Source organism: Protopterus annectens, chromosome 5.part0 (assembly GCF_019279795.1).
Source record: "Protopterus annectens isolate FY-2018-M chromosome 5.part0, PAN1.0, whole genome shotgun sequence".
Taxonomy (NCBI): Eukaryota; Metazoa; Chordata; order Ceratodontiformes; family Protopteridae; genus Protopterus; species Protopterus annectens.
This window is the reverse complement of record NC_056735.1, coordinates 1,125,505,162-1,125,525,792: the sequence shown is the minus strand read 5'-3', so window position 1 is coordinate 1,125,525,792 and position 20,631 is coordinate 1,125,505,162. Positions and strand designations below refer to the sequence as shown.

The window sequence follows — 20,631 nt, the reverse complement described above, 5'->3', positions numbered from 1 at the left end:
ATAAATGCCCTAGGGCAGATAGCCTAGTATGAACCTAAAACATTGCCCTGGTATCAGAGGTGGCAGTGCAACATATTCATAGTGGCTTAACATGAGAGTAGCTCTAAGCAAGCACCATGCGAAACCTGAACAAACACCTAGAATTATTCAGTGCAGCTTCCACATCTTAAGTCTGAAAATGAATTCACATACTCACATGAACAGGAGTAGCTGCATATTGATGGCTAAAGGTGTATGGACATATCTGGTGGTTACTACACTGCAAAACGTGTATGTAATGGTGGAGATATTTGGAAGGCATGAGCAAACACACCAGTATATTAAAGCCATAGCACCAATTGAACTGGAGGCTGGCAAATAGATTTAGTAAGGGATTTTGTCCATGCACAAATATTTCAACAGTGATTCTTTGCAATGGCATCCATTATCTGATTCAAGGTAAGTTAACCTTGATGTCCTTTATTTTAAAAAAAATCAATAAAAAATGTACTTTGTTATAAGTGACTTCTGGACACAAGAAAAAGGAAGTGGAGGGGAAAATATAACAATGTGGTTTGTATGTACAAAGACAAATCCAGGGACACTACAAAAGGTTTTTTTTTGCAAACCAACCAGTGGAGTAAAAACATATGAAGGCAAACACTGCATACCAACACACTTTGCACATGTAAATCTCAATTTTTAACAAGGTGGAAGCATGAAGTGATACCTTACCACTTTAATAAAGATCTAAACTGGTTAATAGTATAAATGTTTTATTCTTTAGCTTCTTGGTGCAAGACCTTACTGGATGTGATTGCAGTCAAGTAAGACCATGGCTATAGTGCAGCAAAAAATGTCCCCTCTAACAAAGGAAATGCTAGAGCAAAGATTAAATTACATGAGTCAAGCACCCTGCTGAGATCTGCCAAACAATGGAATTACCAGGTCAAATTGCCCTCAGGACTTTGACAGCTAGGGAAGTTAAGTGTTATGGGGGGGGGAGATAAGTAAATGGAGTGGAATTCATTGTCTCACAAATTAGTGCCATTTAAACTAAATTAGAAAAAGAGGCAGCAGTAAACAGCACTTTGAGTGTGTTTTGTGGCATTTGCACTGTTTCTGTTTTAAGTAACCATCCAGTAAAAGGTAATGTTACTTAAACTATTCTATTTTACTCGGTACTTTGTACGCATGCAACATCTATGAAATGACAGGAACTTTAGGCAAACGGAGGCCTGCATGATGTAACATTTTTGAGCCAAACAATGATTTCTGGGCTACTGGATGGCAACCTGATTTATCCAAACCATATCAATATGCCAGCCTCCAGGTGGTCAGAGTCTGGAATTACATATAAAAATATTTAAAATCCTGTAAATAATCCCAGAGTGCTGTTAAAGTGTAGAAAACATCATGTCATGATGTTTTAAACATGTTTTTTGAGTCTGTGGGTGCGGTACTCCTTTAAACCATGCAACATGGAAACAAAAAGTACATCACATACTGCCAACTTAAATTTCTCCAGTAATGAAACCAAACATGAGATGTCATCAATAACACAGTTGAAATCTGAATTTCCCAAACATAGAACTGTTCACTTACCTGTAATGTACAAGTGTGTAGTGCAAGTCCCATTAATTCTTCAAACAGCCATCTCCCTAAGTTAACTGCTTCTCCAGATGGCTTACATAGACTTTAAAGAACAGCTTAACCAGCATTATATCACTATTATCTGTAAAATTAACTTCAGAATTCAAGTCACCTATAGCAAACAGTCAGTGTCATTTATAATCCCACCGTCACCAACCAGAAATAGTGAAATTATTTAAAATAACTATCAATTTAATAAGAAATGCTGCACTAACCTCTTGTCCAACCTTCCCTCATGACTGAGTTCTACAACTAAGCAGAATTCTGTAGAGAGCAACACACACATTTCATAAAATGGCATACCCACCCCCAAAAATTAAGTCAAGCGTTGTCTGTCCACATGATGCACCTAGACAATACCTTGACTTTACTACTTTGAAATGAATGCATGAATAGTTTACATTGGTTAACACATTCAGATAAAATACATACATTGAAATGCATAAGACATTTTTAACTGCTCAGCATTTAAATGCCTCATTCAATGAAATGAATGTCAATAGCAAGTCAGAAACCAAGGCACTTAGCACCTCATCAAGTTGAATATGAGCATTTTCACCTCTGCTGGCACCCATTGTTTAACCCAGTATGTCCAAGATCAGAAACATTTAACAGAAAGCCAAGGATGACTGTAGCAATTATAGAATAATTAACATGAAAAACCAATTGACAAAGGCTTCTCTTACCACAAACTGAAAATTATGTAACTAATTTTATATAAATTGTCAATGTTTTAGTGATGTAATAAAATACAAAATACTGAATTTTGGAATGCAGATTGACATCTGCCCAAAATGATAAACATATCTATACAGTTGTAAGAGCCCTACTTATAGGCTTGTAACACACTTGGAACAGATGTGAAAAAAATTATTTCAATGAAAATCAGGGGACCCACAAATAACTGCCTAAAAGGAAAGCGGAGAAACAGAGGATGACATGAGAGGAAACACATTCTTTGCAATGAAATGCTTTATAAAGCAGGACAGCAGGAACTGGTGTTGATAATGCCTGACTTGAATGCACATATCAGGATAGACAGAATAGGATAAGGGGACTGCCTGGGTCCACATGGGTGGGGCAGTAAAAATACAGATGGAGAGGCCACTATAGAATTCTGTCTGGCAAATGGCTTGATAGTATAGGACTTCCTTCTACTAAGGAAAGGACAGTGGGGTACAATCAGTGACTGAAAATGCATCCCTAGTGAAACAGTAGGCCCACAGTAAAAAAAAAAAACCACTGGTTGCCACAGTCAGTTGCAAGCAGTGGTCAAACAAAGTTTCCAGGATCAACAGAGACCAGGCTGAAGACCTAGAAGATGACTCGAGAGAAATCACAACAGTTCTAGAAATTGCTTAGGGCTCTAGCACCTCAAGAAGAGGAAATAACTTGAGTTGTAAAGGACTATAATGGAGTCCCACAGGGTTCGGCCCAGGGGTCCACTACTGTTTGATATCTACTTCTATAAAGTTCAGGCCAACACAAAGTGACTCTGGCTGACAAAGTTCGCAGGCGATTCCAAGTTAGGAGCTATTAACTCCCTAAGTAATGTTGACATCCTACAGACAGGCCTCACGGAGACCAACTGGTGTCAGAACCATGGCCTTAAGCTTAATGCCCAAAAATGTGTCATCATCCCCTTTAGGAAAAACCCAGTTTCCATGGATTTCCGCATTGATGGTAGTCCACTGAACACCATAAGGTGTTACAAGAGATCTGGGCACAGAGGTTGACATCAACCTCTCTTTTGACCACCACATTGCCACTGTAGTGAAAAAGTCCTTCTACGTGGCACATCTCATTACTAAGGGTTTTGCATCCAGGAGAAAAAAAAAAAAAAAAAAGAGAGATAATTGTCTCCCTCTACTCTTCACTCATTAGGCAAATCATTGCGTACAATGCCCCATTTGGCATGTACCTCACTAGATACCTGCAACAACTGGAGAGGCCGCAAAAGTACCTCACGAAGAGGATCAGAGGTCTTAAACACTTTTCCTACATGTACAGACTGAAAAAATCTCTATTCTCTGCGCCATATCGCCTACTTAGAGGCGATCTCTGTTTCACTTACAAAGCCATGTCTGACCCAGCCCGGTTGGAAATGCTACATCTGAAGAAATCAAAATCCTGCTGCACCACACAGTCCAGAGACCTCAACCTCATTACCACAATCAACAGAACATGCTGGAGGGACAGGTTCATAACCCAGAGACTGCCCATGCTATGGAATAGACTTCCTGTACATGTCAAACAGAGCACCTCACTAGCCCTCTTCAAGACAAAACTTGATGAGTGGATGGGAAATAGAAAATTCACCCTGGGGATCACTCCAGTGGCTCTACTCGACAGAGGCACTGAGAACTAAAGTTGGTCAGCATGATGCCAGGGTAATTTCATGGGCTAGGCTTGTTGTGGCTCCAGGTGCATTAGCCTAGTACACACCTATGAACCCTCATAGATATGGGCAGTCATTGCTAACTAAGATCTTGAGTTTAGTCTAGATCATTTATTTTGGTTTCTCCAGTATTATATTGGGTACAACTGGCTAGGCTTCTAAAGACCTTTGGGTCAATAGCCTAGTAACCACCCATGAACCTATTAAGTAACAGTATTCTTACTTTCAGTCATCGAATTTTAGAGATGATAATGTTATTTGTGTGTTGGCGTACACTCAGAACTGCATGATTTTTCAGGATAACTGCTGCCATATCCCTAAGAATTTGGTGGGCAGAAGTACTTAGGAGTAAGCAAGCTCAGCAGCAGGTGGCATTACTTTGCCATTACAGAGCTGGAGTTCTTCCTGGATATACGAACAGAAGGCAAACAAGGTACTGCCAACTCAGACTGGACAACATATGTCCAGTTCAGGCAGGCAGAAATCAGCAAAAAGGGTAGGATGAAGAATAATTAGACATTTTACACTATGCTGCTTTCACAGTGTACTCAATTCAAGACAGTAGCACTGGAAGCAGCAGCAGTATTAGTGTGGATACAAATTAATTCAAATTATCAGTGGACATATGAGAACAGCTAATAAACACCCTCAAAGGTAATTTGGATGCTTACACAAGGGAACTACAACAGTTTAGAGACAATAAAAAGATGCAAGGTTGTGCAGTTGTATGGCTCATAGCAGAAAAACAATGGAGGCACACACCCTAATACTGTTCGAGGCTCTTTAAAACAAGCTGAATGCAGCATAACACCTGGCAAGCTATCAGCGGGCTGCAGAAAGGCATGGGGAGATAGTAGCAGACTCCAAAATATATGTAATCAGTAATGCAACAGATTGTTTTTCATAGCCCATTGGTTATCAGCCCTATGTGGAGCAATTAGCTGGTCAAATTAAGAATATTCTAATGATAAATATGAGCAACCTATGACAAAGCAATTGGTGAAGAACCAGTGGCTGGTTGCATTCTCAGGGGCCACAGAATGGAGTGTAGTACAATGCCTATATCATTAAAAAACAAACAAATGTAGAAACCGAGAAAAAACGGCAATTAAGTTCTTTCTGGAAAACGTTTATTTACCAGACCACGGTCCACTCAGTAAATTGGATAAGAAACACAATCAATCGTAAAACATTATATAATGCCTATATCATTGCCAAACACTGTCCTACAATGCATAAGTCCACTCACACAGTTTCATCACAGACTGGTACTTAAGAAGCAGTTTTCTGCAGTGAGAAGGGTACCCTGTTTACTTAGCTTCAGGTTAGGTTTGTACTGAAGAAAACAGTGGAGTGATGAAGCTTGCATCACAGAAATATACCACATGCTTAGTTAGATTTCATGCTCATTTAGTATAGCAGCAGCTTCTCGTGTGCAGTGGGCAAGGACATCATAGGATAATCTCAAGAAATTTGGAAGATGGAAGTAGATCGCTGATGAAACTTAGCTGAAAAATAACCTCTTCTACCACACCTAACATTTTTCTTTTATTTGCAGAACCTGGGTGTAACCTGTAAGACACACAATGCACCTTCCAACATTACCTTTTGTTGACTGGAGCTCGGTGCATGTTTGATCACCTGGTACCTTGTTGGTGCTCTTCCATGTGAATGGAAACACATGTCTTATACATCACCTCCGAGAACATGGTGACATTACCTACAATGTATTCTGGTACAAAAGGTATAACATGTAAAATTTGTGTTAAAGCCCAGATTATGATATTTACACTGAAGCCACACAGTTTTCTGAGCTGTACACCCTTCCATAATCCTTACTGTTGCCTATTCATGGTGATACTTGCATCAAGGGTTCAAATGGCATTTTTGACATGTGCAGTTCTTGCTCTGTATGCCATTCTTCAGCAGGCAGAGTGCTGTTCATCAGTGGGGTACATGGCCCATTTCACCCTGCTTGACCTCTTACAGCTCTGCAAAAGACACCACCATGAACACCCACAACAAAGACTGTAACCTCTTACAGACACAGAACTGTAACATGGCTGGCACAAAAGATTTCCATCCCAAGGAATCCTATACTTATTGAAAAGACTTCCTATGCATGTCAAGCAATACTACACAAGGTCTGTATTCAGTAATATTCTAAATGAATAGCCAGGAAATCATAAATCTTCTTTGACATATATAGCATGGTGCTTCTTGACCATGGAGCTTAACTCATTCAGCAGTGCTCAGGATTAGCTGTTTATGCATCTCAACGGTCTTTTGAACTGCTTGCCTAGTATATACCTATGACTATCAGCCTAGTATACAATTACAAAGTACCTTACACATGTGCATGCTGCATATAGAATATGTATGCAGACAAATACATCTGTTTATTGATGAATGTATCCCTATAAGCCATCTCTCTTGAACGTCATTACTGCATAGTTTAGTTTACACTGTACTATTTTTCCTTTCAGAATATCCCCCACTGTGTTTTTTTGTCCTGTAAGGGTACCAACTATATACACACACATAACAAGGTGCCTGTAAACAAGCATTTAACTGTTTAACTTTGGAGAGTACAACACACCTCTATTTGTTGTTTTCCTTAAAGTACCATGAATGAAACTATGTTGTACCCTCCAAAGTACCATGAATGAAACTGCGTTGTACCCTCCAAAGTACCATGAATGAAACTGCGTTGTAGTCTCCGAAGTACCACGAATGAAACTTTCCCTGTTTCAAATCATTTAATTCATTCCCCTTGCTGCTTTAACTATTTGTTTATCTGCTTGTTTACTTATTAATTTCAGTTTGATAACAATGTAAGTGGGAGTTAGACAGAAACTTTTGAATCACAACCTGAGCTCCATGGTATAAGACACAAACAGAAAATTGTAAACAGAATAAAGAATTATACCACTTTCTGAAAGAATGTCAAACAGTTTGGCAAAATGCACAAGTGAAATGCAAGCAAGATGATAGTTGAAAAAAATATAAGAAATGGAAATGGTCAAATTATAACTACTAGTTTGCATGTAAGAATGGCATTATTGCTCACACCTGAAATATTTGTATGTATGTACACATGTAAAATGTATAAATATAAATAAGCTATTTAACAGAGTGGCTATGTTAAGTATAGACTGATCTCTCCATTTTTATTTTTTTAGCTTTATGTGCAATGGTGTTCTTTAAACTAATGAATGTGTATCACAGATGTCTTGCATTGTTATGATTCATAGGCAAATTCTCTCTTTGCAACAAAATATCACACTTGATTTCATTTGAAATTGACACCGTTTCACTGTAAACCTATTAAATTACATCTATCTATGCTTAGATATGATAGTTATACAACAGTCAAATAAAACCATGACTTCATGTGGAACATGTGTGTCTGTTTGCTTCTTTATTTTGTGAAATAAATGACACTACAATTTCACATGGAATGTGTGTGTCTGTTTACTTATTTATGTATATATAAAGTCGTACTGGCTAGTCCTAATTAGTAACAAAAAGGTCTGTCTAGTGTACAGGAATATTCATGCAATAAAAGCCATTGATTTCTTTTGATTTCATGACGTTTCAGTTATAATTTAAGGCATGCCTCTCAACCTTATAGTGCAGAGAGAAAAGCCTCGCCAGAAACATTTAATTGGCTGAAGTAGTTACCGGGTAAAGGACAGTGACTTTACTCAAAAGTATTACACGACAGTAATAAGGTACAAGCAGAAGACACGAGTCCATATGACTCAAAGATTACCATTTACTCCCCATAAAATACCCTCTACCACTTAGCCCCCGACTGTTACTAAAGCACAGGTTCTCACTGCATTCACCAGAGCTAAACACAATACAGCAATGAGCCTTGATAACATCCAGGGATAACTCCATTTTAGTTCGAGAATTGACTCATCGGGCTCACTAGCATGTCTACTCAGCCACAGCCTACAGCCAGGCTTAGTCACTAGGAAATGCAAGACCAATCATCCCTCTATATAAAGGTGGACCATCAACAGACCCAGGAAATTATAGACCCATAAGTTGGACTAGTATTATATACAAGGCCATGGAAAGTTATAATGGCTCTACTAACTACATAGGAAATCTTCAAACACTGGACACATCCTAGTTTGGGTTTGTCAAGGGTAGATCACACCTACTAATCCCAGTGCACTCCTTTGAGACTACTTGAGCCATGGATGATGCGCAAAGAAAGTGCATGCTGCCTACCTCGACCTGGTAAAGGCATTCAACACACTACCTCACTTAGGTATTACAGACAAACTCCAAAATTTAGACATAAATCCTGGCATAACCTGATGGATAGTCAAATGGCTCATGGATAGGACACATGAAGTTAGGGTGGGGGAATACACCCCCACTAATAGGCTTGTCAATAGAGTGGTGTTCCACAGGACTCAGCACTTGCACCTCTCCTGTTTGGAAAAAAACTTCTCTAAAGTCATAGCAAATACAGAGGGTCTTTGGGTGATGAAATCTGCAGATGATTGCAAGTTGGGTGCAATGACTTATTCCTCCAGAGACGTAGATATCCTTGAGGAGGTTGTGAGAGACAAGTGGTGCCAGAAACATAGCCTAATGCTCAAATGCCAAAAAATGCACTTTCATACCCTCTTATCAGCTACTAAGGCCCTTACCAAAGGGTTCCAGTCTTACTGTGCAATATTACTATTATCTAAATATATTATTTTTTATTTAATTTCTTTCCTTACAAATTTGTTTAACAATAACATGCTGCAAACCAGAAATCAATATAATAAACCAATATTGGATATAGTGTAATATAGGAAAGGGTAGGATACTGGTTAGCAATGAGCTTTTCTTTAAATAAGCTATACTTTACTGGGTATGACACTGCTGTATACAACATACAGTATTTTATATAGCATATGTCATGGGCGGGATAAGGTTAAAACAATAAAAGACATCTGGGTACACAAGATCCAGGATAAAAAAAATGCCTGATCCTCATATGCTCACTGTTTCCGGGACTGGAAAAACTGACAGGGTAGACTCTTCAAGACAAAGAAACATTACATAATTGGGTTAGACTAGGCTCAGTGGAGGATCCCCCCCTCCCCCCACTGTAGAAGGAAATTGTAGTCCACAAAAACTGATAGGCCAGAAAAGAGCCATAAATATGATTGGATTTGCCATAAAAATCCAGAAAACCACAAATGTTATGAGGAACAGACCAAAAATAAGAGGCAAAAATCTGGAAATCTCTGACAATCTAGACAGCTGAGAGGTATGTCTTTCACAAAGACACAAAGTGATAAAATACCACAATTTACAGGCGGAAATGAAGGTAATGTGAAATAATCACACCCAGACAGTTCCAACAGTGTTGAGAGCAATGAGTCTTATAAAAAACATGCCAAACAGGGCATTATATGCAAATTTGAGCCAGATTAGTGCTAAGTATTATAGACTGAGTATAATCTCTTTTGCTCTTGAGACGATACCTTTAATCAAATGTGCTACATAGAAAGTCTTCCTTAAAACAGTAGGCACATGGTGGTCGAAGTTAAGGCTGTAGTCAACTTGTGATCCCAGAACCCTTAAAACTTCATGGGTAGATATGGTATTGTTGTTTATATTTGATAGTGTAATGGAACATTGCTTGTGCAGAAGGGAATGATGATGCATGTCTTTGCTTTCAGGTTGAGACCGTGACTAAGACACCAGTCACTGGTCTGCATGAGACTCTCGAGTATGCTGACAATTATTTGGGGATTCAATGATTGCACTTAGTTTGCAGTCATCTGCAAACTTTGTCAGCCACAACCCCCTTAGTTTTGACCTGAACTTTTGAGATTCAAAACTTCTAGCAAAGACAACAGCAAACAAACTATTTGTGTGTTAATCATGGGTTACCTTCAGTGCCTTGAAATGCAGCATAGTTTATGTTGATAAAGGTTATATCTCTACCAGTTAGCTTATATCTGTACCACTCAGTCTGGCACAGTCACCAAGTACTTGGGTCTCTGTAGGTTCATAGAATAGTAGCAGGCTAACTGCCCTTGTGGGCCATTTTAAGCCTAGCCAATTACCCCATGTGAGAATCCAACACTGCACCTTATGTTTGTCAGGTAAAAACCTTAACCATTATGTCAACCTCCCACAAAGTTTACCCCCTTTCCAAGTATTGAGCCCAGGACCATGGCAACTACAGCATAATGTTAGCCTACTAGGCCAACTCAGCTCAAAGTAATCACCCCTTCCAAATCTCAAACCCAGGACTCTCGGAACAGCATTATGCATTAGCCCACTACGCCAACCTTGCCTAATGCATTCCATATTTGTGAAATGGGTTGACTTTACATATCAAGCACAGTACTTATCTTGCAACCTTTATAACAAGTTTGGACAATTGTAAGAGATCAGTACACAACTAATAAAAAGAGAAAATACATTTTATTAAAAATGTGCCGTTTTACACTCAAAAGAAAAGTAAATATTTTCTTTCAGTCTTTTGTGGATGAAATAAGACTAATTTTTCTGACCTTGCTATACCTACCAGCAGGGAAAACTACTAATTGGAGTCTGGGTAGGTTATGTACTGCCTGATTAACATACCAAACAAACAAACAAAGAATAAAAATGTATTACTTAGGTCAGCTATAGTTCATAACACATTTTCATCAGCCAGTTTGGGTCCAAGTCATTTACTCACAAAACATTCATACCCAAATTTGTCTCAGCATTAATAAGCAATCTCATTCAATGAAAAAGAACAATCACAACTAGTTATCATTAAATATGTGCAAACTGGTCCCTCTGCAATGCAAACACAAGCTATTAGCACATCATTTTAGCTTTTATATACCATCACCAGTAGCTACAACACAAAAAGACAGCCAGCGTGGGGGATTCACAGATGGGTTTCTGTGAAGATACTGAATACCATTAGTAACCCCCCTGCATCTTGTTATTAAAGCCTTGCTACTAAATATTTCATTTATGTATGTATGTGTGTACACGTAGGTATGCGTATATGTATTTAATTTACTGAAAACAAAAACATATTCAGTTTTCAGTCATAAACCATAAAGGTCAAATACACATACAGATACACACACACACACCTTGCAGCTCTCCAGAATGTAGTTGAACACATCACATTTGTTCTCATAGGTTCATAGGTGTGTACTAGGCTAATGGCCCTGGAGCCTTTACATGCCTAGCCCATAGGACTACTCTGGCATCTTCGTTCCTAGTGCTTTTGTCGAGTAGAGCCACTGGAGTGATCCCTGGTGTGAGTTTTCTATTTTCCATCCACTCATCAAGATTTGTCTTTAAGAGGGCTAGTGAGGTGCTCTGTTTGACATGTATGGGAAGTCTATTCTACAGCATTGGCAGTCACTGGGTTATGAACCTGTCCCTCCAGCACACATATCTTGGATCTTGTTCCTAGATGTCAACACTGTTCTCAGGATTAATTTAAGTCTTCTGAAATATTCCTTGCAGAGTTTTATTTGCATTTGTTTATTCGCATTTGTTCATTTTTTTTTTTATTGCTGATCCTTCATCAAGTCCCAAGTAGTTATACACTCCCATCTTGCTCAAGTTCTTTTATATCACACTTGTGTCACAACCTGGTGTTTTCCTGGTGCTGCAGTTTTCCTGCTTTAAAGGTTGCTTTTGCACATTTATCAAGACCAAATGACATTCTTATATCATCTGAAAAAGTTTTGCCAACCTGCAGCTGTGCTTTCCAGTTCATCATGTGATGAGCTATACAGTTTTAAATCATCAACGAAGAGAGGGTGATAGGTCTTTAGACTGTTTTCTAGGAGCCAAATTATAGCCATGGCCTAAACTGTTAAGTTAACAGCTTAATTGGTTAATGGCAAGGCAGAATAGCAATGGTGACAGAGTCATCCTGGAATATCCCACTTTGATTTTTTTTTTATCCCTGGGATAATAATCTGTTCTTTATCATGGTTTAATTGCAAAGTGGTTTGCCACTCTTTCATGGTTACTGTAATGTAGTCAGTGTAGGGAGTATCTTGTACATTTTAAGCACTCTTATCCATGAAAGTGGGATACTATCAAATGCTTTTTTATAGTCAATCCATGCCATACTTAATTCTTTCCCTTTTTACAGTTCTCCACTATATCTTTATTTAACAACAAATGATCCTTTGTTCCATATGACTTTCTTTTATTGCCCTTTTGTTCTATTGCCATAATTGAGTTTTCTTCTAAATGACTATAAACTCTGTTAGTGTCATTTCTCATATATAGTATATATATATATATATATGTCGTCAGAAGGCAAGTTACAGGTTTATAATTTTTAGCGTAGCTTGCAGCTTCACTCTTAAGTAGGAGCATTGTTTTTTTCTGTTAACCAGGTTGGTGTCTGTTAGGGGTGTGCATATAAATAATTATTACTCATGGCTAAATCCTCATGCAAAGATGTTAATACGTTTAACCAAAAGTTAGGTACTGCATCTAGGCCTGGGGTTTTCCAATTAGCAGCTTTTCTTAACTTTGTTTCAATCTCTCTGGCTGTTACTTCATCCTATTTCATACCCCGTACCTTTAAACTTCTTATTCTTTCTTTTACTTCTTCTATCTGTTTAGCAATTTTGTTAAGTTCCACAGGATCTTCATAAATACTTCCTTTTTTTTTTTGGCGTTTTTTCAGTTCCTTTCACCTTATTTCCCCATTTCTATAAAACTGTTTTGGGTCATTAATAAATTGCTTATTATGTACTTTTCCCTTATATTTATGTGTGTATTTTTCTGCCTGTGCTGAAATTTTTTTGTTATTTGTGATAGTGCATGATAGATCCCGGTCTATTCTAATACTGTGCATTGTTTTAATCACATCTATCTTAGTATTTGAGATCCCGGTCTATTCTAATACTGTGCATTGTTTTAATCACATCTATCTTAGTATTTGTTGATCTATTCCCTCTTCTATACTCTTCTAACAGTGACACTTCTTGCCTTAATTGCTTTATAGTTTTCTCTAGTTGATATTTCCATGATGGTATTCGGTTTTTCCCCTTCCTTTCCCTCACTACCCAGTGTTCTTGTGGTAGAACTTTATTAGTTATTAATTTAGCTACACAGTATTGTATCCTATTTGTGTACGACAGCGATTCAGGTCACAGCCTCCTATAGGTCCTCAACCATGTTCCAAGACTCACAATCCATGTTTCTAAGCACCCTTGAGAATATTAGGGTCCAACCGAACACACTCATGTGTGGTAACACAAGTAGCAGTTATGTTGAACCTAAACAGCCTCTTACTGACTGGGTGTTCAAAGATACCTAAATGTTCATCATCAATGTCATCACAGCACGAGCAATTATAACATTTTCGTGTACCCATAGTGCTGGGTGGATGTGTTGTGATATTTGTAGGAAAATCTTTAACAGAGGACACTCTTGAGGGTTCTCATGTTACGATATGCAAAAAATGGGACATTGCCCAGCATTGCTTTTAGCTCTTCAGATGCCATCAAGATTAGCCAATTCTTATGGATAATACGTTTAAATACATGGTGTCTTTGTACTAAACTAAGTAACGTATCTTACTTTCATCTCATTCTGGATGGACACATTGGGCAAGCCAACAGCTTGTATTTCTATGGCGTCATTTGACATAACAGGGGCCACCCTCGACTTTCTTTCCTCTAGCACATTTAGTTTCTCATTATTTAAGATGGTAGCATCATAACCACCGTTAGTGAAATCAGCTATCTCATTCAACTGTTCAGAGAAGCTAGGATCTTCTGTGTTAAACCTACTGGCTCTATAAAATCGAGACCTGACAGTACCTCTAAAAACATGTGGCGCATGCATACTACTTGCATGAGTGTACCTTCCTGCACAGACTTCCTTTCTATGGAGGCTTGTACCACCGTCAAGACTCAAGTTGATATCCAGAAAATTAATAGTGATTTCAGATGAAATCATTTTGAACTTCAAAAAAGATGAAATTGAATTGATGTACAGCATAAAATCATTCAAATCCTGTAACGTGTCCCCCCCAAAATCAAAAAACAGTCGTCCACAAATCGTTGAAAGAACTTTACATTATCTTTATATGGATTCAAACCACTAAATAAATGTTTCCTTTCCCACTGGTATAAAACTAGGTTGGCATAAGTATTGGCTACCAAAGTGCCCATAGCCACACCTGTGAGCTGAAGATACAAGGATTCATTAAAAAGGAAAACATTATTTCTCAACACCACATCCATGAGAGTACATATTTTTTCTATTTTGTGGAAGTTGGGATCAGGACATGAGACTAAGAATTCCCTCAACAAATCCAGGCCAATATCAGTTGGAATGACAGTAAACAAAGATACTATGTCTAGGGTTACCAAAAGGTATCTTCTTAGATGTAGAGACGCCTTCTCTATGGTATACCATTGCTTAAGCTTCTGAACAAAATCAATGGTGTCACATAAGATAGAGTCACATTGACTAAGATATGGTTGAAGTTGATCATGCAAATAAACTGAAAGCGGCTCCGATACCCAACCAGCACCTGAAACAATTGGCCTCATTCATAGCCTCTTCACAGCTAAGGTTAAAACATTTTCTATCATTATATTTCTTATTATTTATATCAAAAATTTGTCTCATTCGTCGAATACACGGAATGAAACACCAAATAGAATGAACAAAAGAAAACTGGATAGCCCTTTAGGCTCAGGCAAGATGAGCCGCAAATTTACAGAGGTACGTTAAACTTGTCAGATTTCATTTTACACGAGACACACTATTCTGTTCTCTCCAAGGGCTTGAACTTCATCCCCACATGTGCAGATGATTTAGTTTCGACACTGACAGATCTGAAAAGGTTCACGAGACTGTTAAATCTAAAACAGTTATTTGGCAATACACAGATGTTGACTCAAGGCTGCAAACGCCTTAGTACATACATCCCTGTCAATGTACCTGTTGTTAAAGCGTTCCATGATGTATGTGAAGCAGAAATGAGACAAATGTTTGATATAAATAAGAAATATAATGATAGAAAATGTTTTAACCTTGGCTATGAAGAGTTTCAAACATACAGAGACTTGCAATCAAATATAAATATTGTCATTAAGCAAGCTAAGGGGGGTGCAGTTGTGCTTATGAATAGAGACAAATATTTTTTGGCTATGTCTAGTTTACTTAGTGATGACACTGCATTTAAGGAAATCACCCCTTTGGATGTTAAGAAATGTATCTCATACGTGAATATGGTGATTTATGACCTACAGATCCAAGGTGACAGACTTAGATCTATTCAATTATTTGACCGTACCCAATCACCCCACAGCTATATGGTATTCCTAAGACCCACAAATCCCTCACTGATCCACCAATGAGGCCAATTGTTTCAGGTGCTGGTTGGGTAACAGAGCTGCTTTCAGTTTATTTGCATGATCAACTTCAACCATATCTTAGTCAATGTGACTACCTTGCGTGACACCATTGATTTTGTTCAGAAGCTTAAGCAATGGTATACCATAGAGAAGGCATCTCTACATCTAAGAAGATACCTTTTGGTAACCCTAGACATAGTATCTTTGTTTACTGTCATTCCAACTGATATTGGCCTGGATTTGTTGAGGGAATTCTTAGTCTCATGTCCTGATCCCAACTTCCACAAAATAGAAAAAATATGTACTCTCATGGATGTCGTGTTGAGAAATAATGTTTTCCTTTTTAATGAATCCTTGTATCTTCAGCTCACAGGTGTGGCTATGGGCACTTCGGTAGCCAATACTTATGCCAACCTAGTTTTATACCAGTGGGAAAGGAAACATTTATTTAGTGGTTTGAATCCATAAAAGATAATGTAAAGTTCTTTCAACTATTTGTGGATGACTGTTTTTTGACTGGGGGGGGGGCACGTTACAGGATTTGAATGATTTTATGCTGTACACATCAATTCAATTTAATTTTTTTGAAGTTCAAAATGTGTTCATTTGAAATCACTGTTAATTTTCTGGATATCAACTTGAGTCTTGACGGTGGTACACTTAGAACAAGCCTCCATAGAAAGGAAGTCTGTGCAGGAAGGTACACTCATGCAAGTAGTATGCATGCGCCACATGTTTTTAGAGGTACTGTCAAGTCTCAATTTTATAGAGCCAGTAGGTTTAACACGGAAGATCCTAGCTTCTCTGAACAGTTGAATGAGATGATAGCTGATTTCACTAACAGTGGTTATGATGCTACCATCTTAAATAATGAGAAACTAAATGTGCTAGGGGAAAGAAAGTCGAGGGTGGCCCCTGTTATGTCAAATGACGCCACAGAAATACAAGCTGTTGGCTTGCCCAATGTGTCCATCCAGAATGAGATGAAAGTAAGATACGTTACTGCTTAGTACAAAGACACCATGTATTAAACGTATTATCCATAAGAATTGGCTAATCTTGATGGCATCTGAAGAGCTAAAAGCAATGCTGGGCAATGTCCCATTTTTTGCATATCGTAACACGAGAACCCTCAAGAGTGTCCTCTGTTACAAAGATTTTCCTACAAATATCACAACACATCCACCCAGCACTATGGGTACACGAAAATGTTATAATTGCTCGTGCTGTGATGACATTGATGATGAACATTTAGGTATCTTTGAACACCCAGTCAGTAAGAGGCTGTTTAGGTTCAACGTAACTGCTACTTGTGTTACCACCCACGTGGTTTACCTCGCTACCTGTGTATTATGCAACTCTTTCTATGTGGGTAAAACCACGCGTAAACTTAAAAGATAGGATCACAGAACACAAGTCTGAAATCCGAAGATGTGTTGACACTAATGCTTTATATAAACACAGGCTATGTTTTGGTGAACAGCATGTATTTAAATTTAAAGCTATAGACCATGTTTCACCCTCACCCAGAGGTGGTGATATCAATAACAAATTAGAAATTAAAGAATATAACTGGATAATTAGATTGATGGGTGACTCACCCCCTGGTTTGAATAGTACTGTCAGCCTTAAACCCATTTTGGTTAGAATGAGTAGATCTAGATTATGAGATTTTCTCTATGTATAGGATTGTACATTTGATTTTTAGGTATAAAAGTATGCTTTTTTTAAAAAATATACACTCTTGCTTTTTTTAAATGTTTTCTGTTTTCATATATGCATTATGCTGTTGCATTTTTTTAGCTTTGCATATTTATTTTTACATGTTTTGCTTTAATGGTTGAGTCATGTGACTTCTTGGCTGCCGGTCATATGACCTTTTTAGACCTATATATACTCTGCATTTGTATTTTCAGTATTGATAAAGGATTTTATCTGAAAGCTTTGCTCTTCACATTATAGTGTTTTTTCTACTGAGAATGTTATTTGTCTTGCTGGACCTCTTGGCATTTGTGTTTGGGAATATATGTAGAGCAGGAACAAAGTTTAAGAGGCAGGATTTGAATGAGCCATATAATGCTTAAGTGACGACTGGATGGTTTATAATTTATGTATAATGTCTGCAACGAAAGCTGTTTCAATGGTGTGTGATGTAAACTATATGCAACGAAAGTGGTATTTTGTATTTTTTCATTTGCATAAATGTAAGACTGCCTTTGTCATATGCGAAAATTTAACAAAGATGTTTTATGGGGAAAAAAAAAAGATCATACCATATATAATTTAAAGGGACCTATGCATGGGATATAGCATTTTGGAGGTGCCTCTATCCATTAGTAGTACATGGACAGCCCTAGGGCAACATTTTCTGTTTCTTCAACTACATAGCCAAAGGAAACTTGAATAAGGACAAGGATGAGCTTTTGTTTTATGTTGATGGAGAGTCTGTTCCAAAGAAACAATATCCTCTGCTAGGTATACATGGCCCTCCAAATCATTCCGTTAATGATGCAGAAGAGGTTTGGATCCCTAGACTAAGTAATTCCAATATCAACTTCTTGATGTGTGGTAAATTTCCATAAGTATTAAGTCTGTGGCTGCCTCATCACCTCTTAGCAGTCTGTATGACACAGTATAGTGAGAGGGCTTTGTGTCAGTCTACGAAGGACAGATTTTTCAAGTCTTCTTCCTGTTTAGTAAGGTATCTCTGTGGGCCTTCCAGTTGTTGCAGGTGTCCGGACAGATTCATGCTAAAGGAAGCATTACATTTAAAGACTGGTCTAATGAAGGTTTAATAAGGGGGACAATGACATCCAAAGATCCATGCACAATCCTGTATTTATAAGCTGTGCAAATACAGGAAAACTTCTTCGTAACAATGACCAACATGTTGGTCAAGTTAGGTCACCGATTGGTGGATGAGAAGAACTACAGGCAGAAATAAAACTGTTGCTATACTAAAGCACTAATGGAGAAAGTGTTATGACCAAACCAATTAGCCTTCTGCACCAACATGACTCAGCTAGAGCGTCTTCTGCATGGAGACATGCGTGAATGGGTGTACCTTCGTTGAAGGTTGTACGTTAGGGCTGGCAACTCAGCACGTAAAAATCAACTGCCAATCATTAGCGGACCGGAGTTCCGCTGTGGCGACCCCTAACCGGGAAAAGCCTTAAGACAACAACATTATTGATGTTCAATGTGAGAAAAGGGACAACCAATTTTTATATATAGTTTATACAATGAAGATATAAGTAATGTCAATTAAGAGAAAACAGTTAAATCCAAACACCGTTTTAGGTATTAAGAAATTAAACCATTCCACTTACCTGCTTCAAATACAAAAACTGTTAGCCTGTAACACAGTTTAAGCCTTTTGAGTAATTTGTCAAGGGAAATAACACAACTTGCAAATCAGATGCCGCCCAATTTAAGTGAGGAAATTCTACATAGCCAGCTTAAACCGGACTATTCCTTACAACAAAACTGTATTCGTTTTAGCCTCAATCCCATGGCAAGTGTTAAGAAAAACTTTCCCAAGGTACTTCCATAGTAGATGAACTATGTAAGAACTATGAAACCATCTACATACTTGTAAAATTTAACTTTTGGAAGGGCAATTGGCAAATAGTTAAGAAAATACACAGGGTGAAATTTTCACCTTACATCTGCGTCTCAGAAAGAGGTAGCCAACAATATAGCAACTCGGGGGAAAAAATGTAAAAAAAAAAAAAAAAGTGCAACAGGAAAAAAAGAGCAACAAAACCATAAAAGGAAGCCAACCGATAAGCAGAGTATTTTTTTTAAATATAAAGACTATTACTCTAACAAATCAAAAGCATACTGCAGATCTATAAAAACATCCTGTCTTATGTTCTACTTATAAGATGTATGCATTATCAAGAGTAGCCGATGTACTTTGCCTGCCATGTTATAGTTTTCGGGGTGACGACTCTTTCCCCTGGCTTCCACTAAAAAACAGTACACCCCAGCAGGAATTTCCCCAATAAAAAAATAAATAAATCTGTATTAAGACGGCTTAAATTAACCACAAAACAAGTAAACACATTCTAAACGAACCGAGAAAGCAGCACATGGTGCATGACCAACTTGGCTCAAGGAGTTTTTCTTGCTACATTAAGACAGCAAAGTTCACTTACAAATAAACTAAAAAAATGAAACTACATTCTCTATTCTAGTACTACTGCAAAATATGTACGTAAGATGGGTACAAAAATATTTTAATACTTTAGTGAAAGTGAGAGCACACATCAAAGTTAACTGAAGCAATATTGTAACCTAGAGCACCTACTTCAGTTGTCACACTGTGAAGCACAAGCATGTGAAGAATCTCAGAGCAACGCATGAATATAATTCTGCCCTAACTGTAAGAAAAAAAGAATGACTACATCATAAGCATTAATAAAAACAGACCTTAACTAACGTTCTACCACGTATACCTCACAAAGGCCTGAAACCCAAAGTTCCATTTCCTAGTCCCTACAGTCTAGAAAACAAGGACAGCACTTAAGTGGCAACCATACCTGCTTTCAGTCTTGTTCTTCTTTTTACCCATTATAACTCCAAAATGACCTGGATAAACTTTAGAATTACACACTATGAAACACACATCAATCCCTAGTCTTCAGCACATATGCTCAGCTTCACTCAAAACGCATGCGCACGACCTACTCAAACGTACACACCACGTTGTTAAACGTAAAAAAAAAAAGTTTGGATTATTAAACCACCGTAGGTTTCGATTCTCTCACAGGAAAGGAAATGTACATGGGTGGGATTATTTAAATGTTGCCCGGGCCATATGTGAATGGCTGATTAAATTATTGACTTCGTTGCGTACTCATTGTTTTCTGACCTCTCAAATTGCCAGATCCCAACATCCTTCGCTTAGTTTGACTGTCATAGAGTATATATTTGTATTAAAACGAGAATCTTTCGGATTGCACAGTGATGAACTTTAAAAGCATGATCCTGTAAACCTTAATCTAAAAACATTTAAATTGAAGTACTGCACCTCTTCATTTAGCGCATTCCTTTTAGAGCTTGAGTTTAGGAACCTAGGAGGTTACTAGGCAACTGGCTCGCCGCTTAGTTAGGGTTAAAATATTCCCAGGCCATAAAGTCTGCCCTTCAAATTTTCACTTAGAACTAGCCAGATGTTCTTCGTCTACCATTGCTGCAGTCCTGACATATGGGTAT

The 20,631-nt window shown here is 37.9% G+C and overlaps 1 protein-coding gene across 2 annotated transcripts in view; it reads right to left on the bottom strand.

The window, feature by feature from the left end:
* EIF5B (eukaryotic translation initiation factor 5B) overlaps window positions 1-20,126 on the bottom strand; it is a 3,606,765-nt gene extending 3,586,639 nt beyond the window's left edge. For both annotated transcript variants that reach the window (XM_044070982.1, XM_044070983.1), the window contains exon 1: window positions 19,956-20,126. In XM_044070982.1, coding sequence (XP_043926917.1) covers window positions 19,956-19,987 — 32 coding nt within the window. In that variant the 5' untranslated portion in view covers window positions 19,988-20,126. The remainder of the gene's footprint in view (window positions 1-19,955) is intronic.
* Between the last annotated feature and the right edge of the window lie 505 nt (window positions 20,127-20,631).